General features: G+C 43.0%; 13 protein-coding genes across 13 annotated transcripts; 6 read left to right on the top strand and 7 right to left on the bottom strand.

The window, feature by feature from the left end:
* Positions 1 to 1,595: 1,595 nt before the first annotated feature.
* Positions 1,596 to 3,605, top strand: FA14DRAFT_159179 (uncharacterized protein). The gene has a single exon (XM_025498092.1). It carries the CDS (start codon positions 1,715 to 1,717, stop codon positions 3,335 to 3,337), a length of 1,623 nt encoding a protein of 540 aa, XP_025357166.1. The 5' UTR covers positions 1,596 to 1,714; the 3' UTR covers positions 3,338 to 3,605.
* FA14DRAFT_159178 (uncharacterized protein) lies at positions 3,586 to 4,735 on the top strand. The gene has a single exon (XM_025498091.1). It carries the CDS (start codon positions 3,814 to 3,816, stop codon positions 4,663 to 4,665), a length of 852 nt encoding a protein of 283 aa, XP_025357165.1. The 5' UTR covers positions 3,586 to 3,813; the 3' UTR covers positions 4,666 to 4,735.
* FA14DRAFT_7485 (serine-tRNA ligase) lies at positions 4,701 to 6,168 on the bottom strand. Its single transcript, XM_025502818.1, has one exon. It carries the CDS (start codon positions 6,093 to 6,095, stop codon positions 4,737 to 4,739), a length of 1,359 nt encoding a protein of 452 aa, XP_025357164.1. The 5' UTR covers positions 6,096 to 6,168; the 3' UTR covers positions 4,701 to 4,736.
* A 191-nt stretch (positions 6,169 to 6,359) lies between these two features.
* FA14DRAFT_152283 (30S ribosomal protein S12) lies at positions 6,360 to 7,077 on the top strand (the record flags this gene model as incomplete). Its single annotated transcript, XM_025497520.1, has 2 exons — positions 6,360 to 6,362; positions 6,433 to 7,077. 2 exons carry the CDS (start codon positions 6,360 to 6,362, stop codon positions 7,075 to 7,077), a joined length of 648 nt encoding a protein of 215 aa, XP_025357163.1.
* A 54-nt stretch (positions 7,078 to 7,131) lies between these two features.
* FA14DRAFT_7455 (uncharacterized protein) lies at positions 7,132 to 13,049 on the bottom strand. Its single transcript, XM_025502808.1, has one exon. The coding sequence runs from the start codon at positions 12,854 to 12,856 to the stop codon at positions 7,187 to 7,189; it is 5,670 nt and encodes a 1,889-aa protein (XP_025357162.1). The 5' UTR covers positions 12,857 to 13,049; the 3' UTR covers positions 7,132 to 7,186.
* Positions 13,050 to 13,593: 544 nt separating this feature from the next.
* Positions 13,594 to 14,566, top strand: FA14DRAFT_119861 (Diaminopimelate epimerase-like protein; the record flags this gene model as incomplete). The annotated part of the gene is made up of 2 exons (XM_025496377.1): positions 13,594 to 14,309; positions 14,371 to 14,566. The coding sequence occupies 2 exons, from the start codon at positions 13,594 to 13,596 to the stop codon at positions 14,564 to 14,566; spliced, it is 912 nt and encodes a 303-aa protein (XP_025357161.1).
* On the bottom strand, positions 14,178 to 16,096 carry FA14DRAFT_187019 (PLP-dependent transferase; the record flags this gene model as incomplete). Its single annotated transcript, XM_025501561.1, has 1 exon — positions 14,178 to 16,096. The coding sequence occupies one exon, from the start codon at positions 16,094 to 16,096 to the stop codon at positions 14,582 to 14,584; it is 1,515 nt and encodes a 504-aa protein (XP_025357160.1). The 3' UTR covers positions 14,178 to 14,581.
* A 514-nt stretch (positions 16,097 to 16,610) lies between these two features.
* FA14DRAFT_159176 (PLP-dependent transferase) lies at positions 16,611 to 18,324 on the bottom strand. The gene has a single exon (XM_025498090.1). It carries the CDS (start codon positions 18,195 to 18,197, stop codon positions 16,677 to 16,679), a length of 1,521 nt encoding a protein of 506 aa, XP_025357159.1. The 5' UTR covers positions 18,198 to 18,324; the 3' UTR covers positions 16,611 to 16,676.
* A 335-nt stretch (positions 18,325 to 18,659) lies between these two features.
* Positions 18,660 to 19,637, top strand: FA14DRAFT_187017 (putative 60S ribosomal protein L26; the record flags this gene model as incomplete). Its single annotated transcript, XM_025501560.1, has 2 exons — positions 18,660 to 18,773; positions 19,014 to 19,637. 2 exons carry the CDS (start codon positions 18,660 to 18,662, stop codon positions 19,284 to 19,286), a joined length of 387 nt encoding a protein of 128 aa, XP_025357158.1. The 3' UTR covers positions 19,287 to 19,637.
* Positions 19,638 to 19,672: 35 nt separating this feature from the next.
* Positions 19,673 to 21,757, bottom strand: FA14DRAFT_152277 (uncharacterized protein; the record flags this gene model as incomplete). Its single annotated transcript, XM_025497519.1, has 1 exon — positions 19,673 to 21,757. One exon carries the CDS (start codon positions 21,755 to 21,757, stop codon positions 19,673 to 19,675), a length of 2,085 nt encoding a protein of 694 aa, XP_025357157.1.
* Positions 21,758 to 22,128: 371 nt separating this feature from the next.
* Positions 22,129 to 22,808, top strand: FA14DRAFT_163042 (ribonuclease H-like protein; the record flags this gene model as incomplete). Its single annotated transcript, XM_025499794.1, has 2 exons — positions 22,129 to 22,560; positions 22,626 to 22,808. The coding sequence occupies 2 exons, from the start codon at positions 22,129 to 22,131 to the stop codon at positions 22,806 to 22,808; spliced, it is 615 nt and encodes a 204-aa protein (XP_025357156.1).
* A 93-nt stretch (positions 22,809 to 22,901) lies between these two features.
* FA14DRAFT_169783 (uncharacterized protein) lies at positions 22,902 to 23,984 on the bottom strand (the record flags this gene model as incomplete). Its single annotated transcript, XM_025500234.1, has 5 exons — positions 22,902 to 23,095; positions 23,169 to 23,330; positions 23,392 to 23,542; positions 23,616 to 23,901; positions 23,974 to 23,984. The coding sequence occupies 5 exons, from the start codon at positions 23,982 to 23,984 to the stop codon at positions 22,902 to 22,904; spliced, it is 804 nt and encodes a 267-aa protein (XP_025357155.1).
* Positions 23,985 to 24,188: 204 nt separating this feature from the next.
* On the bottom strand, positions 24,189 to 26,858 carry FA14DRAFT_7393 (uncharacterized protein). Its single transcript, XM_025502795.1, has one exon. It carries the CDS (start codon positions 26,390 to 26,392, stop codon positions 24,263 to 24,265), a length of 2,130 nt encoding a protein of 709 aa, XP_025357154.1. The 5' UTR covers positions 26,393 to 26,858; the 3' UTR covers positions 24,189 to 24,262.
* Between the last annotated feature and the right edge of the window lie 1,115 nt (positions 26,859 to 27,973).

Raw genomic sequence — 27,973 nt, 5'->3', positions numbered from 1 at the left:
GTGTTCCATCCTTTCTTGTTCGCGCATGAGGTCATCTATGCGTTCCTCTCGATGTGTTAAAGCGAATTCCAAGCTATTCTTATCGTTTTCGAGTGCTGCAACTTGGGTAGAGTATTCTTGCAATGCAGCTTGCAATTGCTCGGATCGATCAACGTGCACTTCCAGTTTTGCATCCAGTTCATCCATTTGTTCTTTTGCTCGCTTGAGTGCCAATACGAGATCCTCTCGATTGGTATCACGAAGGTAGTCATCGAACTCCTCAAAAGAGATTTCATGTGTTCCGGTTGAAGAGATTTCTGTCATACTGTTCAGATCGGTAGTATTTAAGCCTAAGCCTAAAGATGATCCGACTGTAGATGAATGACTCATTTTGCCTTGTGATGTTTGATTGTCTGAATGATTATCAGTTGGCAATGGTACTTCTTCACGTAAAGGTGATCTAGGAGGTGTTTGACGTGAATTTGAATAAGTTGATGTACTTCTTGATTGACTTGCACGCGGTCGGCCAGGCGGTGCTGGCCTTCCGATTGCGTTTGCCATTTTTGTTAGAGTGAAGAGATGGTGATTGTGACGAACCGCTATTGAAGTGTATGTTATTTATCCTTTCACAACTTTTAAAGTGTAGTAATACTATAATTAAAACATGAATAGAAAGTGTTGGTCTTTTTTATTTCTTTTACGCGTGCGCCCCCTACGCTACTAATCAAATGGGGTGGCCCCCCGCACTGGCTGCCGTATTAGAAGGCGGTTGCGCCTTTGTACTGTTGTTGTGTTTGTATTTCATTTTGCCAATTTTCATATACAAAAATATCTTAAGCGGCTAGCCGTTCAAAATAAAACATCACCGGATTTGTATTCAATACGCCAGACACATCATCATCATCACAGCCCATTTTATGACGATACAAGTCGCTCTGATCATCGGTGAAGGAAGAGGCGTAATACCACAAAGCAACGGATGATTAAGAATATATGTTATAATTTCAGTGAGACAATAAGTTTAATTCTGCTGTTTTATAAATAAAACACCCGATCTACCTTAATTGTTTCGGATAATATTATAAATATGTCCGAATGCATAACAACTCAACTTCTTTTATTATAAGATAAAGCACAAAACATCTTATCCTAATGATTCGTGTGACATTGGTTATGAGATTCTGCTTATATAACTTTATAAACCTTTTCTAGCAATTGTCATTCAAATTGTGAAAGACAATCGAATTTATATTTAAGACGCCGTACCTTTTGTTTAAATTTGAAATCCCAACCAGGGTCCAGAGTGCTGTATTGCTCGCAGACCACCTTCCACGCGCGCTGCGCTTTACTGAATGCGTCATTTTGATCGACAACAAAAATTTATCCGTCGGTTGAAAGAACAGTGCAGTGACGCAGAGCCTGTGCGTACAACCCGGAAAAAAGGCCGTTGAGTCTTATCCACGTATGCACACACTTGCATGCAGTAGCGCAGATTACAAGCTTTCAAAAAAGAAAGAGAAAAACAAAAAACAATTTTCCATCCGTTGAGAATAAGCTCACCGTATATGCATGTTTTGCTGTTCTCACGATAGACTTAGACATACATGGTGGAGACTGCATAATCCCTACAACAAACAAACAAAACCCGCATTTGGAAAACATATTATAAACAACAGAAACGCGGCTGCCCCCTTTCTAACCTTCTTACCACCAACACTATACCCCCCTCGCAACAATGTCGCATTTTGTCGATAAAGCAAAAATTCCATCCGTTTCAGGATTCTTATTAGGACACAATCCACCCAGAACCAAATCGTTCATCTTTGGACTAGCGGTTGCATTATTGGTTTGGAGTGTGACTCCTTTGGCATGGTTGACGGTCCTCATTCGATTTTACAAAAAAGGTCAATTGATTTCGATCCCCTCAAAGAACATATTTGCAAAGATTTGGTACTTGCATTCGCTTGCTGAAATACCATTTAGCATTTTTTTGGCTTTCATCACTTGGAAAGCAGGTAAAGAAGCAAAACCACCAAAAGTTAGCTTTGAAACACTGCAAATCCTCCTGACAAAAACACTTACTGTTGGACTTCCAATCAAAGAGGGCGGAATAGACGATGATCAAAGACAAAAACATTTGAGAAACGGTAAAACGATCACTTCCACCACAACTGCACATCAAACAAGTAATGGAGATGCACAATTACGTGGAATTTCAGCTTTGCAAAATAAACACATTGATGAATCCGAAGCCGGACAAAGACGTGAAAGATTACGATCTTGGTTCTTCTTTGCTCCGATTGAAGATATTTATGAAGATAACGTACGTGAATGGTTGGCTTGGGCATTTGCTGGAAGAAACCTTCATGATGCAAAACAAGACAAGGACTGCATCGAACTTATCGATGAAGGATTGGAAATGGTAAAGCTACGATTGAATTGGCCAAACGTGAAACCGGGCTACAACCCAAAAGTACGTGCGATTCGACTCACTTTGGACCCTATTCGTGTTATGAGTAGACCATTGGGATTTTATGTGGTAACAAATTATGTTACTTATGCCACGATTGCATGGTTGTATGCAATTCATGGATTCCGATTCGAAAGGAGTGGAAGATGTGATTTCTTGGTCAAGAAGCCCGTTCCTGGTACATCACCAAGCAAGAGATCTTTGCCGATCGTATTCTTGCATGGTTTAGGTATTGGATTAGGACAGTATATTCCTATGCTTACACAACTTGCACGTCATAAGGATGGTGTTGTGATCCTCTTGCAACCGCATATCTCCACCGCCATCTTTTCGTCTAAATTCCTTGACCCACCGGGAAAGGATGAACAAGCACAAGCAACAATTTCAATTTTACAAAAACACAAGATGGAACGTTGTACAACTTTGAGTCACAGTAACGGTACAATGGTTTTAGGTTGGCTTTTACGTACTGCACCGCAATTGTTTGAACGTAATATTCTCGTCGATCCAGTTTCGTTTTGCATGTGGGAAGGATCTGTTTGTTATTCATTCATTCATAGAAGATGGGCAAGTGGAGTTGAAGCATTGTTGGGTTATTTCGTCGGAAGAGAATTAGGTATCGCACATACGATTGGAAGGAGTTTTATTTGGTTCGATATGATCCTTTGGACGGAAGAGTTTCCAAGCTTGAACCCAAATAACCTTCATATCATCTTTGCCGAAAAGGATCTTTTGGTTGACGTTCCTGGAAGTGTGCAATACCTTCAATATTCTGGCGTTTCGGATGATTGTATTTCTGTTTTACGTAATTATCAACATGGTCAAGCACTTATGCATAAAGGTCATGGAATGCATTTATCTCTCAAACATGCAGGTCTTCGTATGTGATGGTCGCAAATGTACTCTTTATTTATAGAAATGTAATGCTCTTGTCTGTACTGTTCGTGTGATGTTCCCCCTTATGACGTAAGCATCAGATCAAAGAGGTGCTGCTCATCAAAGCGAACGTGGACAATCACACCGGATTGGGGTATGATAACAGTCAACAAAATCTAAGGAACAAAAAGTTGCTTTCTTACGCGTCAAAGAGTATGCAAAGCAACTTTATTGTCCGAAATTGGATGGATGTGCAGTGATGCATTTAAAAGGGGCTTGCCGTAAAGGCATTCCGCCAGTAAAGGGAGAGGAGATAAAAAGCAAGATTTACCAAATCACATCTTTTTGTTTCAAATTGAAATCTTATCAACAGCAACAGCACAAAAAAATAAAACAACTCAGCGGCGGTCCATGCATACAAACCTCATCATACCACAATGCATACTTGAAATCTCCCTCTCACTACCAACAACATCACCCCCTTCACCATGCGTGGCAAAGCAAAGGCTTGGATTGCCTTATTGCTTTACACCTCTTTAGCAAACGTAATTGCAGCTCATCCAGTACAAGCACAAGATGGAAATGCAGTAGGAGGAATCGTTTGGCCTATGTTCGATGAATTGGCTTGTGCGCTTACAATGTCCACATTACCATTCTGTTCGCATCCTTCAACCTCAACTTTAGCAATACACAATCACCAAAGCCATCATGATCATACGCATTTAGACGCACACGAAGATAAAGATGGTTCGCATATAGAAGGCAATCAAGGCGGTTGGATTTACTTGATTAGACATGGAGAAAAATTTAAAGATTCCGATAAAGCAGGATTATCAGCAAGAGGAATTCGTAGAGCACGTTGTTTACGAAACGTTTTTGGTAAACGTGGTCATATGATTGATTTCATTATGGCGCAAGATTTTAAACCAAACGGAAAACGTAAGAGACCGTACGAAACTGTTGCTCCTTTGGCAAAATTGTTGGATATCCCTCTGGATCATACGTGTGATCGTGATGATGAAAAATGCGCTGCTAAAATGATTCAAAAACATGCTCGTAGATCGGAAAATGTTCTTGTCGTTTGGGAACATAAACGTTTGAGTGATATCGCCAAACGATTAGGTGTCACCGGACTCAAATATCCTGAAAAACGTTATGATGTCATTTTCAAGTTACGAAATGGAAAAGTGCATGCAATCTACTCGGAAGAATGTAATGGCTTAGACGAGCAATGGTTCCATTGGCATGGAAAGAAGAAGGGCAAGCATGGCAAAGGCGGTCAAAACGGTAGATTGATTGACGATGAATCTTGGGCTACAGATGTCCAAGAAGAGCTTTGAAATGTTCTGTTATTTTGTTACACTGTATTATTGCATCTCTACATACATATAAAAATCATATACCCCTTTTCTCACTTTTTCTTCTGCGAAGTGGTACCTTTGGGCAATTCTCTAACGTATGGTAGGAAATCGCGACCGTGCATGTATGGCTGTAAAACTTCAGGAATACGCAAACCTTCTGGAGTTTGATAGTTTTCCACCAAGCAACATAGAGCACGCTCTGTTGCACACAATGTTCCGTTCAACATGTGCACGTAATTCTTCTTTGTGTCACCTTGCTTCTTGATACCGCATCGGACTTCCAATCGTCTTGATTGATAATCTGTGCAATTTGAGCAACTGACCAATTCTTTGTACTCGCCTTGGAAAGGGAACCAAGCTTCCAAATCATACTTCATTGCAGCAGCATTGTTCAAAGCGCCCGAAACAATTGAAACAACACGGTAAGGCAAGCCTAAAGATTGATAGAATGCTTCAGAGTTTTCAACCATTGTGTCCAACATATCCCACGAGCTGGCTGGATCAGTGATGCAAAATTGTTCAATCTTTTCGAATTGATGGACGCGGAAGATACCCCAGGTATCCTTTCCGTGTGCACCTGCTTCTTTGCGGAAACAGGTAGAGTAACCGGCATATTTGATCGGCAATTGTTCAGATGGCTTATCGAACCATTCGTCAGAGTGGAAGGCGGAAATAGGCTGTTCAGAGGTAGCGATGAGGTACTTGTCATCTTCATCTCCGCTAACACGGTATAATGCTTCATCAAATTCGTCCAATTGTGCAGTCTTGCTCATAATATCTTTACGCATCATGAATGGAGCCATGATCTTCTTGTAGCCTCGCTTTCGCAAGAAGTCCAAGCCGTAATTAATCAAAGCTTGATTCAAATCCACACCATTCTCCAGCAAGAAGAAACCACGATGACCGCTGATCTTGGCACCACGTTCCATATCGAAAGCCTCTAATCTCATCATGACTTCGTGATGTGAAAGGATATCGTTCTTCTTCTCCACTTGTCCGTTTGGTCCGTCAGGATGCCATTGACGTACGACTGCGTTATCATCTTCTGTCATACTGATCGGTACTTTATCACCAACGATATTTCCGATCTCACTTGCTTTAACACGCATGCGTTGTTCTGCTTCTTGAACTTTTGGTTTAAGTTCAGCAACTTGTTTATCTATACTTTTTTTCTTTTCCATTTCTGCATCTGCACTTTCTTTTGCTTTTCGCTTTGCAGTGATTTCTTTTTGAACGGAATTTGTATCTTTTTGAAGCATGTTCAATTGATAGTCCAACCGAACCCATTCTTTGTATAGCTCTAAAACGTCTTCAACGATCGCCTCGGGAGCTCCACGTTTCTTTTGAGAAGCACGAACGACTTCTGGATCCCCTCCTTTTTCGGTCTGTAACATTAAAAGATCAATCATGTTGAATAAATGTCGGTATAGTTATTGAGGTGAGGAAGCAAGGCATGACCTAAAATCAAACACTTGACTTCTTCGCATGCAGCATAAGGACATCTTAGAAATTAAAGCTTGAGGCTTAAACGCGTTTGACTCACCCTGGCAGTTGGGTTCATATCACGTGTAAGATTTTTAGCCTTGCTGACTTTCTTCTTCGATTACCATTGCACGGTCACACGAATTATACATTCTTCACCATCACGATCACGATCGCAACAGAGTTACAAAATGGTAAGTAGATCTGGTAAGAAATTCCAACAAGATCCAGTAGTAACTTACACGCCACCTGCACACCCCACAGCTCTCTCTTATCACACCTGCCGCTTCCAGCAGAGGTCGCTCGGCTTCTTGTTCTTTGGCAAGACGGATAGGTGCTTCTAGTATCGCTGGACCATCTCGCTCGCCGCTACAGCAACAAGCACGACAAAGCAATCGTCTAATCCACACAGTCAATCCGATCACAAAGCGTTCTTCGATCATGTCCATCGCACAGAACAGTAAATCAACCCTATTGTCAGGACGAATTGCGTCTGCTTCTTTTCATTCAACATCCATTGCATCTGTCACTTACCGTCAAGTGAGAAGAGGTGCACGTAAACCACATAGACCAACACCAAACCGAGTTCCTGCATTGGAATCACGTCCGTTCGTAAGAGGCGTTTGTGCACGTATCTTTACTACAAAACCTAAAAAGCCAAATTCGGCCGTTCGTAAATGCGCAAGAATTCGATTAACAAACGGTAGAACGGTAACTGCTTATATTCCAGGAGAAGGTCACAATTTACAAGAACATAGTGTAGTTCTCATTCGTGGAGGTCGTGTAAAGGATTTACCTGGTGTTCGTTATCATCTTGTCAGAGGTGCTTTGGATTTCTCGGGTGTGGCTAATCGAACCACTTCTCGTTCAAAGTACGGAGCCAAGAAGCCAAAAGAAGCTGGAGCATAATTCTCATATGATAATATGCAATGCTATTCATGAAAGTAGAATGATATGATTGAGATATTACTGGGTATATTGTATAAAATAAATGTCCGTTTTAATAAATTGGTGCAAATCAATTATGATGATGACTGTACTTGTATGGCGTTTGACCATGTTGTCGGATCTGATTCTCTCGTGCAACGTCATCGCGAACGACCCTTTCACGTTCTGCATTGATGGCCCAGACCCAAAGATCTCTTTCCAATCGACTTCTAGCGCGCATTGCGATCACATTCACAGTAGAATCGCGCAAAGTTGTAATGGAAGCATTGGCTTTTTGTGTGATTCCGTTCTCGTTTCCATTTGTTTGATCATCGTCTCCGTCCCCTTGTGCGAACGCATCTTGTTCGTTGTGAAGATGAGGATTGAGAGATCGATTTACACGTTGAGGCCTATAACGAACGACAAAAGTACATTCTTCATCCTCATCCGTACTCAAAAGGCCATCAGCATAAATTCGTGGCAGAGTATGACGAGTAGAGGAAGTTGTCGCACCTCCTGTTCCACCTCCGAAATTACTCAAAGCTCCTGCTCCGTCTGATCTTCCATTGACTAACATATGATCTGTCAACTTTCCGCTGTACACATAACTATCCCTTAAATGGATTACCGTATCTTGACGTTTATGGAAGAGGCCGGCATTTTGACGTGCTCTTGCTGTTCTGTTGGACGTCATCAATTTGAAAGTTAATATGCGACCAGATACCAAAACGCAGTAGCGACTTGCGAATGCGGCATACGGTTTCTTCTTTGTGAAAAGCCTACCTGACCGTAAAATCGTTCTGCAAGCATCAAGGATACACCAATTCCAAATATTGCCTAGGATAGGTGCCACTCTTTCACTTCCTGCTTCAGCTTCCAATGGTCTTGTTTCGACATTCTTTCTGTGCGTTCGATGAATCAAGGCTGGATCATGTCCACATGCATTCATCACTTCCAATGCATCCACTTTCTCCCTTCTTTTCCAGTAACGTGATAAAGTATAAATCTGATTCACCCATTCGTGACACACTGATTGACTGTACGCCTCGAATCGAACAGTTCTGCCATTCATCATCGTGAGTTCGAATTGTCTGCTTTGCTTTAGTGCGTTTCGATCTGGCGATTGTTCATATCCTTCTTCGCCTCCGATATCATGGAAGATGTCCTCAAATTCATCCGCCGCGGGTTCCTCTTTCGGTGTTCCTTTCTTGTCGTTCTTTCCATCAGCACTTGGTCTGCGAACACCACCTTTGCCATCCAAACAATAAATCGAATAAATATCACGAACGTCTACGTATCCGTCCGAATTGGCAATTTGCTCAAACAATCTTCGCTTTTCAAACGCACGATAAGCTTCCGTTTGAGCATCAAGTTCTTCTACCGTTTGAGCTTCGGTGGTAATCATTTCGATCACTTTTTCACCCAACGTTGCCAAAGTATCATCAGCCCTTTGTGCGCCTTTACTGCCTCTTCTCGTTCTACGTCTATATTCGACACTTAATTCAGCGGCAGATGAATTGGACCGTTTAATGGGTTGTTGAGCTTGAGTTGGTTCGATGGCAATGTATCGTTCAGGTGGAAATGCTCTTGAAGGTCGATTGACAAAGATCAGACCGTCTTGCGTGGTGATATACAACCTTGTCAAAGCTCCAGAAACTGCTTTCACACGCCATAAAAATCCTTCAATCGCCGGCGGTTCTTCCAAAGTGTCTCCTGTTACCGTTCGTACCGATTGAGGATAATGAGTTGCCGCTCTGAATTCCAACGTGCTGGGTGATTTATGGTCGCACAAGATTGATCCCACTAGTACAGCCCAATCACGCCTTTGCATGTCCATCGTGTGAACATGTTGTACCCAAGAAAGTGTCGAATGCGTACGCCATGCCAATCCGAAATGCAATCCACGTTCTTCCAAACGTGCACAAAGTTCAGCCCATTGAGGAACAAAGTGAGCCAGCTGAGAAACAACCTTGACAACATTTTTGCGATTGATAAGCTTGTATCCTTCTCCTTCCAACAATGCGCTATCTTCTTCCTCATCGATTTCATCAATTCCCCGAAAGAGAGTTTTGACGCCGGGTTTGGTGGAAGCACGCATGGATTTGGGTGCAGAATTTTGTTGTGAATTGGGAATTTCATCCGGAATAGGAATCCTGACGCGGAATCCCAACACAGGAATGTGAACATCAATAGCATCAGGGATTTGTCCGCCCAATTCACGCCATAGATCCCACATCCAATCAGCGCTGTTAGAAGCCGTTCTGCCATCGAACAACCAGACGTGCGTACCAGATCTGCGCAAATTGAACAGTCCTCTATGATGAGCAGGAACGAAGCTCAAGCAAAAGATCGTGTCCACAGCCGAGTATAATGAAACGAATGCATGTCCTTTTCGCAATGGTGCAACATACCTCAGCTTCAAATTGTCGGCCTTTCCGATCATTCTTGAAGTCCAACTCGGATCGTCCCATAATTCCAATCTGCCCATTCGAAAGACGACCATGAATTCCCGAAATGGATCAGCATGTAACTCATACTTCCTACTTTCTCGTTCGGTGAATTCTTTTGGAACATCTTCTGAAGCTGTCCACATCAATTTTACCAGAATTCGATCACGTTTCAAAATTGATCGACTTGTGATCAAATCAGCTTCATTTAACGTCTTGCCATCTTTTGTACGTTCATCCGGCGTACTGTCTCGTAAAAGCACTTCTTCCGGCGGTGCAGGTGCTGCGTTACCCATTCGTACAATTGGTCGAATACGTCCAGCCAGGTTGGTTGCTGTTGATTCACCATTGGAGGGAGAAACAACTTCGCTCATTGTAACACTCCGCTTGCGAGCAGAAGGCACTGGGCCTCCTAGAAAGCTTACCATCTTTTGTTCCTTCTTGTCTCCATTATTGAACGAAGGTTTCAAATTTAAGATCGATGTCATTCGCTCTTCCGGTGTGCGCTCAGCAGGTGTTTCTGCATCTACAGGCAGAGAGGGGATTTCGACTGGTGAGCGTTTTTGTGTATCAGATCGAAAGTCAGGCAAAGGTAATTGGAGACGATTGCCTACCTGTTCCGGACTTTCTTCCACCTCAGGCTCTTCTGTAAAGGTGGGTCGTGCTGCAACTTCATGATCACTTGCTGCATCATTTTGTTCGCCATCTAGTGCAAGACCTGGTAAGCTGGTCCTTCTCGTCAGCTCAAAAGTCGCTTCGGGAAACTTTTCTTCGCACTCCAAAGGTGGTTGAGGTGAATCAAAGATTTCTTTTTGCGACATCTTGACTGCTTGTCGTTTTGAATCTTTATCCATCGTTGGTGTTTTAGATCGATTAATTTCTTCACTACCTTGACTGCCTTCACGAATCATCGTCCGACTTAGCTCGTGTGCACGACCTTTCTCTCTTGCTTGCTTTGCTGCCACTTGTTTTGCACGGAAATCTGACAATGGTCCATCGAATACACGTTTAGCTTTCGTTCCGAATTCATTCAGATTATCGCCTGCTGAACGTGCGCTCCTCTGAATACTGGCTGGCAAGCTGCTTTGTGCGCTCATAAAGCTCACCACATCGCTCCAACCGGTTCGGCTCTCGATATCCCAGCTGGCTTGCACTTCTCTGTCCTGTGGTACAGTTTGTAAAGAGGTGTTGGATCGAATACGTTCCAAGTCATTACCATCATCTCCGTTCATCATTGTTTCGCTGTCATGTTTGTCTTCTCTGTCTACACCTGCACTTCTCCTGTTGTTACCGTCTCGTTCAGGTGTAACAGGTAATCCGTCGCTAGGTTCGCTATCCGAGCTGCTTTGGATAAGAGCGGGCGTATTGCTTGCGTCTGCTTTAGTCGCATCTGTACTCTTGCTAAGCTCTTGATCTGTTGAAGCTCCCTTACGTGATTTTCTCTTTCGATTTGCATCATCTGTTCCATCGACTGTATTGCTGGCCTCTTTTGCAAAAGAGAATAAAACGTCATCTGGACTACGCATGTTGGCTGAACTTTCTGACGTCTGACGATCATGTTGACCTTTTCTGTTCGCATTCGTGGCATTCTCTAATTCTTCTTCCGGTACATCATCCAAAGCAGACTCTCCTCCCAACAGCAACTCCTCCTGATTTTCAATCGTTTGTCGGAATCGTTTACCAATCTCAAACGTTTGTCCAACCCATTTCGTACCGCCTGCACTCGTTCCAATCGCACCAGGGACAACACCACCTGCACCACTGGCCACACTACGTCTTACATGTCTACGTGATTCCGTTCGAAGGTTGGGCGTTGATGGGTTCTTTGCCTTAGAAGGAAATTTAAACGAACGTACCAATTTCGCACGAAATCCACCTTGAGCGCCAAAGCTTCCTTCTGTGAACCGGGTACCTACACTCGTAAGTGTACCTACAGTACTCAAATAGCTCAATCGACTTTGTCGTGATGCATCACGAATATGTTGACGACGTTTGCCCGCTTCTGGCATCCTTTGACCAAGTGAACTAGAGGGTATACGAGACTGTCTAGCAAGCTTTGCTTTACGATATCGCTCCCGTGCTCGTTCACGTAATTCATCAATAGGTGAAGAAATGTTCAATTCGTTGTATTGGGTATCATTTGTGATCGTAGGATTATCACCCGGTATCTCATTCGTTCCAACACTTTCTTGTCCCATAGAAGCCGGATCTGAAGGTCGTTCTTGCGGTGCGGCTGATGCAGCAGTGGGAGAAATGGGTCCAGTATCGGTTCTGATAGACCTATCGGATGCTTTTGCTCTAATCGATAGAGGCGTAATCTTTCGATCAGGGCTACGGAAGCGTGCACCAAGACTCCTATGTGATGACATTGGCTGTAATAAACCATCTTCCGATCGAGAAAGTCGAGAGGGTGAGATTGCTCTTTGTTTTGTTGGACTCGAAGTTGGACTAAAGTCTTCCTCGTGAACAGAAGTATCCAGCAAGGGTAACACTCTATTTCTTGAATGACCCGCTTCGGTATGAGGAAGACCAGAGTATGTGCCCCCTTCGGACTGCTGTCGTCTCTGTTTTGAATCTTGAAGATTGAATTTTACTGTGTCATGCTCGTGTCCTATCCTCGGTTCTACCAAACTTTGACTCATCTGTCTGCGACTTGTACGGTTGCGCAAGATTCCATGACCATCTTCCTCATATTGCAACGAGCCACGTCGATCTCTTCCGTCTACACTTGCACCTACACTTCTTGCACTTGCGAATGAGGAATCTCTGTGTAATCTTCTCTGACTGGAAGCAGCTCGTGATTGACTAGGATTGCCAGATCGACCAGGTATGCGAATCGGTGAAAGTTCTCTAAATCTCTTTACTGGAGAAGATGAGTTGGTCTGTAAAGACTGATGGGAAGGCAGCCGTTTAAGTGAAGATCTTCGTTCATTGTTCCCACTAGGACCGTCAAGTGAGGATTGGCCATGTATCGATCCTGCCTCAATGCTAGGTACTTCATCAGCCGCACTTTGTGATTGAATAGCGATAGAATCAAGAGACTGTCTTGCCAAAGCAGCAGCAGCAATAGTTCCTGTACTTCCGATTATTCCAATCATTGTTGGTTTTTCAATTTGAACATCAAGTGCTATCGCTGTAGCAACTGAAGCAGCAGACTTTGCCGTTACTGGAGAAGGACCGATGTATAATCGTTTGAATGGATTAAAATAATGAGGATCATTTCGAATTCTTTCTTCTCTTCTAAGTTGCAATCGAGATTTGGGCAGTTGTGGTTGACTGCCTTGTTGGGATGATTCGCCAATTTTGTCGAACATTTTGCCGCCTGTGCAAAAAGCACTATTGAGGGGAATGGATGTTTCCTTACCTTGACATGAAAGCAGATGTTGGTGGATGCGATTCGAGTGTGATTGTGAGTAGGTGTCCGATACTAAATAGTGATTTGCAGTTGTCCTGATATTCCTTTCCTTCTTGAAACGAGTGCCCTCCGACTTGATTGATGATCAAGAGTCAAAAGAGTATACTACTCTTCAATACAAACATACCTTTTGATTTTATTTATTTACCCTGAAACCATAACATACATACAGTATATGCATATTTGCAACAAATAGGCGTAATGTGCCTGTCTTGCTTTTAATGCGGGCGTAGAAAATGCCTCCACGCGTAATGATCAACCCAAACAGAACCCCTGTCGATTAACAACAACTCTCTCTTTAGCGCTTGCTTCTTTTATGACGTCCACTACATATTCATAGGAAGATACTTAAATGAATGAAATTTGACAATGCTATTTTAGACTACAAGCACGGACAAGAACTACGCTCACCATGTTAGTAATTCTGCATGTCATACAATGATAGAATCCTTTCCATTTTATGCAGGTACTTCAGCAGACCCCAGCCGTCGGCATTGTTCGCGTTTTTGCCGGCTAAGAAGAATAAAGTGTTGTTCTTCTGAGTCACGCATGAATCATGTTGACATCATACCATCTAGCATATATAATGCTTCCAATCTAGCAAGAATCAGTCTCCCTCCTCAATTCATAGACACAATGAGTACTTCAACATTACCATTCTATCAAGTAGACGTATTCTCTTCTGAACCATACAAAGGCAATCCAGTCGCAGTAACGATCATTGAAGATGAAAGCATAGCAGAAAGATTACAAGATGGTGATCATATGGCACGTTTTGCAAGATGGACAAATCTGTCAGAAACAACATTCATACTACCACCAACAAAACAAGATGAACCAGAAGTAGATTATACATTACGAATCTTTACACCAGGGATGGAGTTACCTTTTGCAGGTCATCCTACTTTGGGAAGCTGCAGGGCATGGCTAGAACATGGAGGCAAACCCAAACAAGCTGGAGTGGTGGTACAAAAGTGTGGATTAGGATTGATCTACATTCGCATCTCTGAAGATGGTCAATTGCTATCATTCTCCACGCCTCCACTACGTAAATCTGGACCGGCATCTTTGCAAGAAATCACACCTTTCCTCAAAGCGATGGATTTACCGGCAGAAGATGTTTTGGAAGCAGAATGGATCGTAAATGGACCGGAATGGTGTGCACTGCGATTGCGTGATGCAAAAGCAGTCTTGAATGTAAACGTGTCCGATCCCAGTGCAGCCGGGAAAGGTATGTGGGGTATCTTGGGTTCTTATAAGCCTGGCCAACATCCTGACGGCGCTACATTAGAAGTGAGAACATTTGCACCGGGAGATGGTATACTTGAGGATCCAGTTACGGGAAGCTTTAGGTGAGTAATAACGAGAAAAAATGCGGATAAAGAAAGTACTAATCATTCTTATCAAATCCAGCGCCGGTCTTGGAGAATGGTTCAGGAATACGAAACCTGCCGAGGCGGTAAAAGATGATAGATTATCATTCATTGTTGCACAAGGAACATGCTTAGATCGATCTGGAAGGTTGTACATCAAACAGGAAGATGACGGAAAGATTTGGGTTGGTGGTCGTACACTCGTTTGCATCAAGGGCAATGTTGTACTGCCGTGAGGGGTGCAAGTGTGTTTATTGAGCATCTTGTAACACCTTTAAAGCAATCTGACAAATAATCGCATACGCTTTTTCAATGTGGACCATTCTTGCAGATGGTGTGCCACACACAAATCGCACACAGAAACCAATCTCTGGCAATGTTGTTTGCGTGAGAAGGATGGCGTCATTGCGTGTTTGAAGTTCCTCCCAGAATCGTCTGTTGAGTGTGTCCAATTGTTGTGCATCTGTCATACCCACTGGCTCCAATCTGAACACCGTTAAAGACCATTGAGGAGGCGCAACGATCTTAAGTGGTGCTTGTTGGGTTTCAATGAGCTTATTGAAAATTTGAGAAAGTGCAATGCCTTTACGTAAATGTTGACGGAAACCTTCTTGACCGTAAGAACGAAGTGTGAACCAGAGCTTGAGTGAACGGAATCGTCGACCAAGGGATAATTGCATGTTACGTAAATCCAAAGCGGAGTTCGCATCACCTTGTTTTGAACGCAAGAATTGAGGTGTTACCGTGAGTGCGTTGGAGAGGTCTACACGGTTACGAACATACAGTGTTGAACATTCCAGAGTGATCAAACCCCACTTGTGCAAATTTGTGGAGAAGGAATTGACTCTTCTGTTGATCACATCAAGATGACACTTTGTACGCATCTCCGGTAAGGCTAAACAGACACCGGCATAAGCTGCATCGATGTGGAACCAAATATCTGGATAATTTTTGAGTACTTCTTCAATTTCATCAAGACGATCCACTGCTCCTGAACTTGTAGTACCAACCGTTCCGATCAACATGAATGGTATCAATCCTTTGGCTTGATCATCTTCCAAGGCTTTTGTCAATGCTTCTCCTCGGAGTGCGAAACCATCCTTTTTAGTCACTTCAATCGCTCGAAATTGCAAACCCAGAATCATTGCCGCTTTTATACCGATAGAATGTGTTTGTGTACTGCCATAAATGATCATTTTGCTTGTTGCAATTCCTTTCCAGAATGTTATTTCTTCCATCGTTGTTTCTGCTGATGCGTTCTTTTCGATCATCTGGGCCAAGATTTTTTCACGGGCAGCAACTGCCACGGTGATCGCAATTTCTGATGCACTACTGAGAATGATACTGCCGCCTTGAGCACTTGTAGTATGAAATTCTTCACTTAAGCCAAACATCTTTGCCGTCCAGTCTAATGTGATCAACTCCAATTCTGTCACACTTGGTGATACGGACCAATTGAAGCCTGGATTAGAAATTGCACTGGCATGCAAATCGGCCAACATGCCTTCAAATGTTGTATTACCAGGAAAATAAGCATGAAAGTTTGGATGTTGCCAATGTGTGATTCCCGGTAAAACTTTTTCTTGATAATCTTTTGCAATCAAATTCCATTCTTCACCTTTTTCCGGTGCTTCTTCCGGTAACGAATCACGTAAGAAACCTGGCTCAACTTGTGCCATCACAGGAAAGCTTTCAATGGAATTGTAATATTCACATATTGCATCAATTGCCCCATAACCTGCTTTACGAAAGGCTTCGATGTCCATTTTTCGGTCAATTGTCCCGTCTTATGATGTATCTTGGTGAGCCTTGGCCTCACTTGTATTCCAGCGGTACGGGTTATGCTATCAATTACTCGGGTTATGCTATCAATTACTCGATGAGTGTGTGACACAGTAATGGTTAATTCAACGAGTAAGTTGCAGAGGAAGGTAGAGAAACAGAAGGAACGTTGGCAGTCTTGATGCACGACAATGCAAAGTGCGCACGCCGCTCTACTGCCGTTGTAAGCAGGATTGGGCTGAATAACTGCCAACAGCGCATCGCTAAATGGACCTCAGTAGAATTGCCTCGGCTTCATTCGATGTTTTGTAGACTATTCAACTGCAGACATTTTTAATTAAATGCGCAATTCCGCTTCTATTATCAAGGCGGTGCGCCAGTCTTTGCGGACAATGCGTGATGAAAACTCAGAAATATGATCATACTGCTCTACTGAACGCATTAAACGGCTTCTTACTGATCATGATCCAACAGCATTCAACTGTGTATCACACTGTGTCGAAGTGCATTTTTTTGCATTATAGAAGGGATTATAAAAATACATAAATTACAGAAGAAGCAAATCTATTGAGCATCTTGCAATACTTTCAAAGCAATTTGGCAAATAATATCATAAGCCTTTTCTATATGACTTTCCTTCGAAGATGGCGTTCCGACCACGAATCGAATACAAAATCCTATTTCTGGCAAAATCGTTTGTGTAAGTAGGATAGCATCACTGCGTGTTTGAAGTTCATCCCAAAATCGTCTGTTTAGTGTGTCTAATTCCTTTTCATCCTTCATTCCTGCTGGCTCTAGTCTGAATACGGTCAAAGACCATTGAGGTGGTGTGACAATCTTGAGTGGGGCTCTCTGCGTAGCGATGAGTTCATTGAAAGTTTGAGATAATTCTATACCATTGCGTAAATGCCGGCGAAAACCTTCTTGACCATAGGAACGAAGAGTGAACCAGACTTTTAGCGAACGGAATCTTCTTCCTAGTGATAATTGCATGTTGCGTAAATCCAAGGCTGAATTTGCATCACCTTGCTTTGTACGCAGGTATTGCGGAGTTACCGTGAGTGCATTAGAGAGATCCGCCCGTTGACGAACATACAAGGGCGAACAATCGAACGTAACTAAACCCCATTTATGTAGATTGGTAGAGAAAGAGTCTACCTTTCTGTTAATCACATCAAGATAGCATGTTGATCGCATCTCTGGCAAGGCGAGACAGACTCCTGCATAAGCTGCATCAACATGAATCCATAGATCAGGATAATCCTTCGTCACTTCTTCAATCTCATCCAGTCGGTCCACTGCACCTGAGCTCGTAGTGCCAATAGTTGCAATCAGCATAAATGGTACCAAACCCTTTTCTTGGTCCTCCTTCAGAGCTTTGCGTAACGCATCTCCCCTTAAACCAAATCGGTCTTTCCCTTCCACTTCGATTGCACGGAACTGTAATCCTAAAACCATTGCTGCTTTTACACCAATAGAATGTGTTTGTGTAGTTCCGTACATGACCAGCTTACTGGTTGCGTTCCCTCTCCAATAAGCAACATCTTCTATTTGTGTTTGTTTAATTGAGACTTCATTCTTGTTCTCCATTGTTGCTAAGATCTTTTCTCGTGCGGCAACGGCTACTGTGATTGCTACCTCAGATGCACTGTTTAGGATAATACTGCCTCCTCTTTCGCTTGTCGTATAAAAGTCTTGACTCAATCCAAACATCTTTGCTGTCCAATCCAGTGTGATCAATTCCAATTCTGTCACACTAGGCGATACCGACCAGTTAAAACCTGGATTAGAGACTGAACTCGCATGTAGATCTGCCAGCATACCTTCAAATGTAGTATTTGACGGGAAATATGCATGGAAATTAGGATGTTGCCAATGAGTTATTCCAGGTAAGATCTTCTCTTGATAATCTTTTGCAATCACATTCCATTCTTCACCTTTTTCCGGTGCTTCTTCCGGTATTGATTTTCGTAGGAATCCTGGTTCTACCTGTGCCATCACAGGAAGTGAGTCCATAGATTTATAGTAATCGCATATCGCATCAATGGCTGCATAGCCTGCTTTCCGGAATGTCTCAACGTCCATCTTTGATGATGATGACAAGAAAGCGGAATTGCTTCCGTTCTTTCGGAATTATCCCCCCACACTTCCGAGGTCATCGGTTGGCGTGGGGGTTCAACCACACGTGTAGAAGCATAAGATGAAGGTTGTAAACGAAAGATGATGTAAGCAGAATCGCGTTCTTTTCCTCAAATTTTGAATCTGTTGTCTGGGCGCGTTGCACGTGAATATCCTGCGGCTTGCTTGAGCGTTTTAGCAATTTGCGCATTAGGCTGTGTGCATTGGTTCCTTCTTAAGCTGCTATTCAGTGTTGGTGCACATTATTCTGGCATCACGTCTGTCCTTGCCCGCCTGCCTCCTGCGTATGAGAGAAGTCAGGTTGCAGTTTCAGCTTCATCCGATTATACTCAAATCTTGATTGCAACCGTTCCATCCATCATCAAGGTCAACCATCCTCAACCTCGACAAAACAACATACAAGTCAAGATGGTCTCTTCTTCTCGTCGTGTTGGCCGTAAGCTACACTTCTCTGCACCAAGTGCATTGAGAAGAAAAATTATGAGCTCTCCTTTGAGCAAAGAACTTCGTTCAGAGCACGGTGTAAGTATCAGTGATGGGAATAATAGGAAGGGCTGGGAAGGCTGTTGAGAGGGCATTATTGGAGGAGATATGGTGGGGTCGACCACTTGACATGAAGTGAATTACGACAAGCGGAAGAAATGACGACTTTGTGGGATGGAGTTAGAATTCAACAAATGCCTCTCGAATCAGCCTTTGGACGACTTCACTACAATATAAGAACATTCCGGCTCACATTCTATCTATTCTTTCCGTTCACAGATCCGCTCATTGCCAATCCGCCGCGATGACGAAGTTATCATCGTTCGTGGAACCAACAAAGGACGTGAAGGCCGTGTTGTTCAAGTATACCGCAAAAAGTACGTCATCCACGTCGACCGTGTTACCCGTGATAAGACCAACGGTACCACTGTTCAATTGCCAGTCCACCCATCAAACGTTGTTATCACAAAGGTTAAACTTGACAAGGACCGCAAGACAATCATCACCCGTAAAGGTGGTAAGGCAGGTGATGTCGAAATGAAGAGCGAATAAGCGTTTGCTTCGTAGCAAGTGAATCTTTTCTCTTCTTTTCTCACTCTCCTACTTTTCCGGCATTGCATCATCCTACTACGGCATAAAGACCTTGCAGAATTGACTTCCGGTCCAGCTTCACTCTGACTTTACCATTGGCGACTTTGCAAGGCACCTTTATCGCCCACACGCATATCATACACCACACACACACATATGGTCTTTTGACGTTCATTGTTGTATTTACACATTTCACTGCATTCGTATTGACGAAGCGCAAATCTAACCAAAAAAGAACGAAATTCTCACAATCTTGTCTGATCGCGTTCATCACAACACAGAATATCACAGAAAATAGAACAAATGCATTAGCATAGCAGTACAAAGATTTTTAAAGATAAAACCATCTACCCTCTTCTTCTCCGTGGCTCGCGTGGAGGTGAGAGCAAATCACCGTCATCCGTTGTTGTACGTTTGCGTGACCGTCTGGAAGAAGAATGTGAATCTTCTTCAGGTGCATCTCTTCCTGCTCGTCTTTCGGATCGAGCATATGATCTGCTTTTGCTTGAACGTGATTTTGAACTTTCCTCTTCTTCGCGATCGTCTCCTCCTTCCGTATCTCCTCTCCTTCGATCGGTACGCCTCGTATCCCTTGCTGAATCCCTTGTTGAGCGCGATGAATGCGTTCTGTGTCTTCCGTCACCCGTTGCTTCTGAATCATGATCATCATCATGTCTGGAAGATCGTGGCGTATCATCATCGCCGCCGCGTTTTGTCGTTCTACGTCTTCCATGATCTCTTTCTCGATCGCTACGTGGTCCTGTAGGAATATCATTATCCCATCCAGCCGATGAATCACGCGTACGAATTGGACTTCTTTGTCCTGCCACCGAAGGTCGTCTTTCTTCTCCATCATCTCTCAATCCACCTCCTGCTCCATAATCAAGTGCATCAGCCATGCCAGCACCAGTATCACGATCGTTATATCGTCTGCCTGCATTCTTTGGTCCAGTCGGTACATGTTGTGGTAAAGGTGATTTGGCCCTGTCAGCGGCAGGACCGGTTGGAATCTCGCCAACCGGTAATGGTTTATTGGGCAACAATTGTCCCGGTGCATTCGCTCCACTGTTTTCACCTCCATTTGCCGATGAAGATGCTTGTGCTGCATTTGCAGTGAAATCATTCGAAGATTGTCCTCCAACATCATCAGTAGGTTCATATTCTGCTTCTTCATTTCCATTGTCATCCTGATATCCATTAGCCTCATCACCGCCTTCGTAATTTTGATTTTGTTGCATATTTTGATTATTTTGCATCATTCCGCCTCCATAAGGAAATCCCATCATACCCATAGGATTGTTCATACCCATCATGCCCATCATAGGATTGCCTTGTCCCATTCCAAAGCCACTGCCTCCAGACTGCATGCCCATAAAAGCCATCAATTGATCCATAGGCATATTCATTCCCGTAGCAGCCATCATTGCTTGCATCATTTGTGATTGTTGAGGCGGCACTCCATATTGCTGCATCTGTTGTTGTTGCTGTTGTTGCATCATACCATTATCTTGATATTGTTGCTCATTCGTAGGTTCCCTGTTGGAATAGCCTCCGTCTTTTTCCATCTCTATTCGCTCTTGTCGAATGCTAGTCTTCTTTTCACCCCAAGCACGCCAAGATTCTTCGTTCAATCCATAATTGAACCAATCCGAAAGATCTGCTCCTGGCCTTCTCCACGGCTTCTCTTCCATTTCAGCTGGGTCCAAGTGGTAGATCAATGGTCCAGGTTCTCCGCCCGCAGCTTCGGGAGGAAGCATCAAAGCCTGTTCAGAAGGATCTATATCAATTCTAGGTGCGGTTATTGGGGCAGGAGGAGGCGGTCCTTCAGGCAATTGTGACTGTGCTTCTTGCTGTTGTTGAAGTGCTTGTGCTTGTGCGGGTGTTAATTCAACATGTCCTGTAAGAGGTTTGGCTTCCGATGTTGACGTATTCGCAACAGCGGTCAGAGGTTCAGCTGCTGCACTGCTTTGACCTGGTCTTGTCAATGGCGTATACTCTGTAGATATGGCGGCGGCAGCAGCTGCAGCATTTCCGGCTGCTTTTTGTGCTTGATAAGATTTATTGTAAGGAGCAAGCGGTCTTGCACTATAACCTGGAGGTGGTTTAGCATCAACTGCGCTGCTATCAACAATGATTTCCAGATCAGAGTCGCTGTCTTCTTCTTCCTCATCGTCGTCCTCATCATCTTCTTCTTCATCGTCTTCGGCGTCTTTTGTTTCATTTTCTTGTCCATTTTGATCAGCTGGTGCCTGTTGCTTAGCATTCTCTGTTGCAGCGGCATCAGTTACTCCATTGCCTGTATTTGTACCTTCATCTCCATCTCCGTAGAGGAAAGCATCCTCATCCTCGTCCATGATTGTTTTGTATTCTTTGTCAAGCTGACCACAGTCAAGCTCAATGATGATTGTTCGAGTAAGAAGCTCGCCCGACATGAGAAAGTGATATTACACTTTTTACGTTTATGCATCCGAATCAAGCTTAAAGCATACACATACACACACACACGCGTAACAAAAAGCCGTGTCTGTGCACTGCTAGTGTTAACAAACATTCTTATGGCGGGAATGGAAAGAAGGAGGAAGGCTAAATTCTCCGACAACTGATAGAAGAATACATTGATCGTACTCATCATCTTCACTTTATGATCTCTCGTATCTGTCGACAAACCTTACGATCTGTTAATCCGACTTTCAGATTGCAGTTATATTCCCGACGGCCACTCTCTTTCCTTTCTTGGGCACGATCCTTCCTTACCCCAAAAGCATCATCAATCTCACAAAGGCACAAAGGACATCTTGAGACTATGTCATCTTCACAACATGCAATCAGTCCAATTCCACCTCCAGCAGCCAATCGCAAATTAGAAGCAAAAGATGGAGCTTTAGTATGGATAGATTGTGAAATGACAGGTTTGGACGTAGAAAGTGAACGTATAATCGAGATTGCCTGTATAATCACAGATGGTCAATTAAACCCGCTTGATGAAGGTGTAAATTACGTTATCAGAACGGAAAAAGAAGTACTTGATAAAATGAACGATTGGTGTATAAGACAACATGGTCATTCTGGTTTAACAAAAGCTTGTTTGGACCCGGAAAAATCTTTTCAACATGCTGATGTAAGAGCTGCAATACTGGCTTACGTTCGTGATCGAATTCCTCTACCTTATCATGCATGTTTGGCTGGAAGTACCGTTCATGCTGACGCCAAGTTTTTACATAAAGAGATGCCAGAGGTACGTATGCATACTAAATTGTCTGACTGACGATAGCTAACATGTTTATCCTCTCCATCCCTCAGCTAATGAGTCATCTACATTATCGTATCGTAGATGTTTCCAGTATCAAAGAATTGGTATCACGCTGGTACGGCGAGGACAAACGGTGGACTGGCGGAAAAGGAAATCATCGTGCTTTAGACGATATCAAAGGCAGTATAGAAGAATTAAAACATTATCGCAAACGGTTCTTTACCAAACAATGATCAGGCATTATTTTGCTTTATGTAGTAATATTTGTACCAATAGCATCAATCATAATCTATTCCGATTTTGTACAGCTTCTAGGCTTTTTGCTTCTACTTGGCATACATGGCAAGCACACGTCCTTCTATACCATCTCCGATCCACTTTGCTTTTGTATCGCTGCCTGCCAATTCAAGAGATTCTTTCTCTTGTGCATGTAGCTTTTTGTAATCGGGTTGTTGGCCCATTGGAGATGCACCTGCTCCCATGTTAGACATCGCTGCCATATCGCGAGTTCCATCAGCGGCTACAAGAAGGCGGCGGGAATGAAAGTCAGCTTTACTCTTATGGGAGCAACCCAGATCTGCTTCTATACTCACAGTTTCCATCACCCAGGATCAGTCTGAAAATGGCATTCAAGCCGAACAAACACAAGAAGTACCAACTGATACTGCTTACCCATGTAACATCCATATCCGAAGTATCAATACCACGTTGAAGCATGAGCTTGAATCGTAAAGTGAGCGGGAAAGGTAGTCGGACTGAAAAGAGAATAGGGTCAGCATTCCACCTTAGAAGAAGCGGTCTTTATCGCATACGCACTCAAAACGAATCCTGTGAAGAAATAATTGATCCATCCCATGATGACCGTTTGGGGTACCATGGAAACCATGCTCTTCTTTGCCATGTCCATCATTTGGTCCATCTGTGCTGGATCAGAGAGAGGGTTCTTTGGCATATCTTCTTCGCCGGGCTGCCAAGGAGGGGAAGCGGGGAGATATATTAGCAAGAAGAAGGACCGTTGGCTAATGCGATGGTACACTCACGTTCTTTGGTTCTTCAGGCTTGATGTACGTTCCCTTATCCAAAGCATCGGTCAACCAATCCAAACGAGCTTTGAAAGCCTGTCTTGGAATCAAAGCGAAATGTGATCGCAAAGTTGCTGCGCGGGTGATAATCCTTTGTTGTCGAACGACTGGTGGTTGTTGTGGTTTAGGCGAAGAAGTGATCAAAAGGGTGATATAATGTCTTACCAAACCAACCAAGATCATCACCAATAGGATTGGGAATAAAACCCAATCCCGAATTGATGAATCGAGTAAAAGTGGTTGTCTGTGGAGAAAAGGGGCGATTAGCAACAACTCTCTCCTCTGTGCAACCCTCTTTGCATGTTCTCGTACTTACTCTAATGCCATCTTGACGTTGTGATGAGAAGGTGGTCGAAGTGTAAAAGTGTTGTACTGTGTATTTAACTGAATGCTAGCGTTGCGCCGGCGCCTTGCCGATACCCAGTGCACGCCTGGCAACAGAGAGAGACACTTAGCAGCGCTGTAGACGCGATTGACTTTCTTCTTCTCTCACTCACAACAACGGATGATGAGGCAATGAATATTCTTACACGATGCAAAAAGAAGTGAGAGATTGTACAGATGAGTTGAAAGAGTGTTGATTATAGTGTATAAATGAAATGCAATCAAGCGCTATGTATTCTCAAAGCACCAGAAGAAAGATTTTGAATTTCACGTAACCTTGAACGTGAAGAGCTGAAAGATTCAGGTGTAAGCAATTGAAATTTAGTATCGATCGCTTGCGTTTTCCATGTTGTGGGAGGATGTAAGGATCTCTCACTACCGTCTTGTTGAGTGTGAGTAAAGGATGAAGTACGCGGCATTAAACTTTCACGGACTCCTCCTACTTGCTTCTCGTTGGGATTTGATTGTGCCATACTCGATGATCCACTGATGGATGACTGCGGGGTATGTTGTTGAGCAGAAGTGGTAGAAGTAGAAATCGAAGTTCTAAAACCGGGAAAATCATCATTGTTGGATGATGTATGATCGATCGAATCACATTCTTCACTTGAAGGTATTGATTCGTTCGCATGATCTTCCGAATAAAATGTTGTTGCAATACTTGACCTTCTTTCATCACGATATTGCGATGGTATTTCAGGAACGGGTTCGGCTCTCTCAAACGATTTATCAAACTCGTTTGAATTTTTGTACGTTCTTGATTTGGATCGTTTACGTGGAGCAGGTGTGAGAGAGGACTTTTCGAAACCCGGATTTCTCAATATTATTCTCTCTTGTTCACCTTTGAATGATCCTGCTTGATCAGCCAATTGTTTCTGTCTCATTTGAATCGATCTGCTTTGTTGTTGAGAAGGAGGCGAAGGTGAGTTCAAAGCAGGAGAATATGTTTGTCCGTTATTCTGCGGAACAAACTCCACGTTTTGACTTTTTGGACTGACGAGCGGACTTGACGATTCATGATTGTTTTGTGATCCTCCGCGTGACGTTGGACGGGACAAAGTTGCACGAATGACTGCTTTGACACTGTGTGAAGATGTGATAGACGAAGCACGAACTCTTTGTCGTGGTGGTGGTGCAGTGGGTGAAGGATGCTCATCCTTACTCATTTCTTGATTAGGTAAAGGCAATTTCGATTCGACCGCTGCTTGAGGTGGAGCAAGAGTTGTGGATCTTGTCATCGTATTCCTACTTCCGATACTGAACGTACTCGTGATTGAATCTATACTTTTTCTTGGAACCCCAACACGCAAACCTCCTGAATCAACACTTTTATCTTCGGAAGATTGACAGATACTATGAGATTCCCTTCTTCGCACAGAATCCCACGATGTCGGTTTTCTGTGAACCATCGAAGCATCTGCCGTTGAAGGTCTCTTTGGTGAACGCATGAAGCCACTCTTGAACCGTGAGCTGGCTTTACGTAAGGTATGTGTACCCAAATTTGCTTTATTGAGATTGCTTTGCGATATTGAATCAACATCAGTTGAATAAGAAGAAGATTCGGCATTATGATCCAATGTCGTCTTTGCATAAAATGTATCATTACTACTTTGTTGTGTATCTTCAACAATCTCTTCTGCCATTCCTTCATCATCGTAATCCATCGTAGTGCCATTGTTGGCTTGAGCTCCAGGATTGGGAGAATGCCATGAACCACTGAACAACCTAGGCGAATCAAGATCGGTCGATCGTAAACTTGAAGTGATCAAAGATCCTGACGTAGGGAACGTGCTGCTCTCTACTACTTCACCTTCGATCATACTCGATGGTGTTCCGGACGTTGTTCCAGTTGCGTTTAATGATGGTATGCTTCCATTCGACTCTTTTCTTTGATTTCTATGGAGATGCATTGAGAATTGAGGAGCACTCTCATATGTAAGTGATTGCTTGTACTCTTCATATGATCTTGTTTGATTTCCTTTCAATGGAAGAGGAAGACCAGATTCGATCTTATTTGATTGTGGTAGTAGATTTTGAGTTGGCACGTTTGGATTTGTTAGTGATCTCTTTCGGGTATGATGTTTGACTGTTTGATCAGTTTGTGCTTTTGGTATTACTGATTTTGGTCTCGGCGAATTGTGATTTTGACCGGTTATTGAAGATGATATTGATTTGGCTGTTTCACTTCCTCTTCTACTCGATCGACCCGTAATCCTTACACCTTCATTGGATGATTGAGTTGAAGTTGTTTGAATGCTTTTATTTGATCTTGTGCCCGTATTTGCATCTTTTTCTTGTAAAGGTTTTTGTGAGAAGCCATCAAGGCTCTTTAGTCTGGATAATAGACCCATGTCTATCTATGTGTGTTTTATATGAATATTAAAGGTATCCTTGTGTTGTCGTTATCATTTAAAATGTTAGCATGGTTGAGAGAGAAAGACAAAGGGGGGCATGAACAAAACGTTGATTAGAGGTTGATTTGATTCAAATGATAATTATACACATTCATATACATATAAGCTGGGGAAAAAGAGACGCAGGGAAGATCATGCATTGCAGCCGTTGTACCAAGGTACATGACAATTATTCATGCAAAAACGGGACCGGTTCGCAAATTAAAGTGGAGAGATGAGTCTTATTTAGTGGTGGATTTTAATTTCATGCCGATACGGGCCTTTGTTCCTTTTCAATTGAAGATTAGGGCCGAGATTCCTGGAATTAAAGTGCCCGTTGTTCAAGTTAAGAGAGAAAGAGAGAGCAAGTTGTCAAATACTGTAGTCCTTGTGCAGGCTATTTGAAGCCAAGAATACTCTTTTGCATCTAAAAATAGTGGGGAAGAGAAAGAGAGAGGGAGAAGTGCCCACACACGCAAAACGCGTAAGCAAGAAAGCGATCCGGGCTAAAACACACAAATTGAAACCAGGAAACAAACAAAGAGGAGATGCACTGCATGCATAAAAGACGCCTTTGTGTGTGGGATTAACACCGATCCTCTTCTCAATTTGCACCGCTTTTTTGGCTCAAAAGATAAACAAAAAACACAGAAAATGGGAGGAAGACGCCCGTTTGGTGCAGGATTGCATATGATTGCGCTCTTCCGTTGCAGGATGATGATATTCATTTACGCTAAAGTGCATCTCCAAAAGGGTCCGAACCAGAGCACTTCATTTCGGTATTCTTTTACTCAGCCATAGGCGGTATTGATTATTCACCGATTAACGAAGCGGATAGATAAGGTAAAAAGCCCGTTTTACTAAAAAGATGTCATACCTATAATTGGTGACATATTAATCATCTTTGGATTAATAGACCGAGACCGAGTCATAACCAAAGTAACGGAGAGTAATCAAATGGAAGGAAAATCTTTTAGAATGACGATTTTATAAAATCGTTAGCTGTTTCTGGGATATGGATTGATGATTTGAGTGGCTTCAGATCGGGAAAGAAAGAATATTTAACAGGATCAAAGCGTTTCACGGGCCCAAGCGTTCGCAATCATTAATTCAAACCCCTGAACTGAACCTTGAGGGACTGATGAGATGAGCGACAACTCTTGGAATCGAAGAGGTCTCCCAAGATCGACTCAAAAATTCCGAGTTTATCCGAATAGAACCGTTGAAAAAATCAACTATTTAAGTACTTTGGTTGTCTGTCTATTGTTGAGAATATTGAATTCCGTGAGCACCTTCTACTCTTTTGGCTGAGGGAAACTTTTTTGGAATGTGATGAGCTAGGTTTTTCTTTATAAGCGTTTGCTGTTACGATGAAGTTTGTTCTTTAGCATTTTCCTTTGATCGAAAATCTGCGATCGAACTAAAATTTTGTACCTGGAATTTTTTTTATTCCGTTACTTTCCAACAAGCATTCGATCTACCATTTCTCCGGAGGTTCATTCAGGATAAAATATTATATAACAGCTGCTTCTCTTACCA

The sequence above is a fragment of the Meira miltonrushii genome, assembly GCF_003144205.1.
Source record: "Meira miltonrushii strain MCA 3882 unplaced genomic scaffold FA14scaffold_1, whole genome shotgun sequence".
NCBI lineage: Eukaryota > Fungi > Basidiomycota > Exobasidiomycetes > Exobasidiales > Brachybasidiaceae > Meira > Meira miltonrushii.
The sequence above is the reverse complement of the archived record's forward strand: the minus strand, read 5'-3'. Positions and strand labels throughout refer to the sequence as shown.

Coding starts and splice junctions, on each gene's coding strand:
- FA14DRAFT_159179 (XM_025498092.1), top strand. CDS start 1,715: ATGTCGCATTTTGTCGATAAAGCAAAAATTCCATCCGTTTCAGGATTC.
- FA14DRAFT_159178 (XM_025498091.1), top strand. CDS start 3,814: ATGCGTGGCAAAGCAAAGGCTTGGATTGCCTTATTGCTTTACACCTCT.
- FA14DRAFT_7485 (XM_025502818.1), bottom strand. CDS start 6,095: ATGATTGATCTTTTAATGTTACAGACCGAAAAAGGAGGGGATCCAGAA.
- FA14DRAFT_7455 (XM_025502808.1), bottom strand. CDS start 12,856: ATGTTCGACAAAATTGGCGAATCATCCCAACAAGGCAGTCAACCACAA.
- FA14DRAFT_159176 (XM_025498090.1), bottom strand. CDS start 18,197: ATGGACGTTGAGACATTCCGGAAAGCAGGCTATGCAGCCATTGATGCG.
- FA14DRAFT_7393 (XM_025502795.1), bottom strand. CDS start 26,392: ATGGGTCTATTATCCAGACTAAAGAGCCTTGATGGCTTCTCACAAAAA.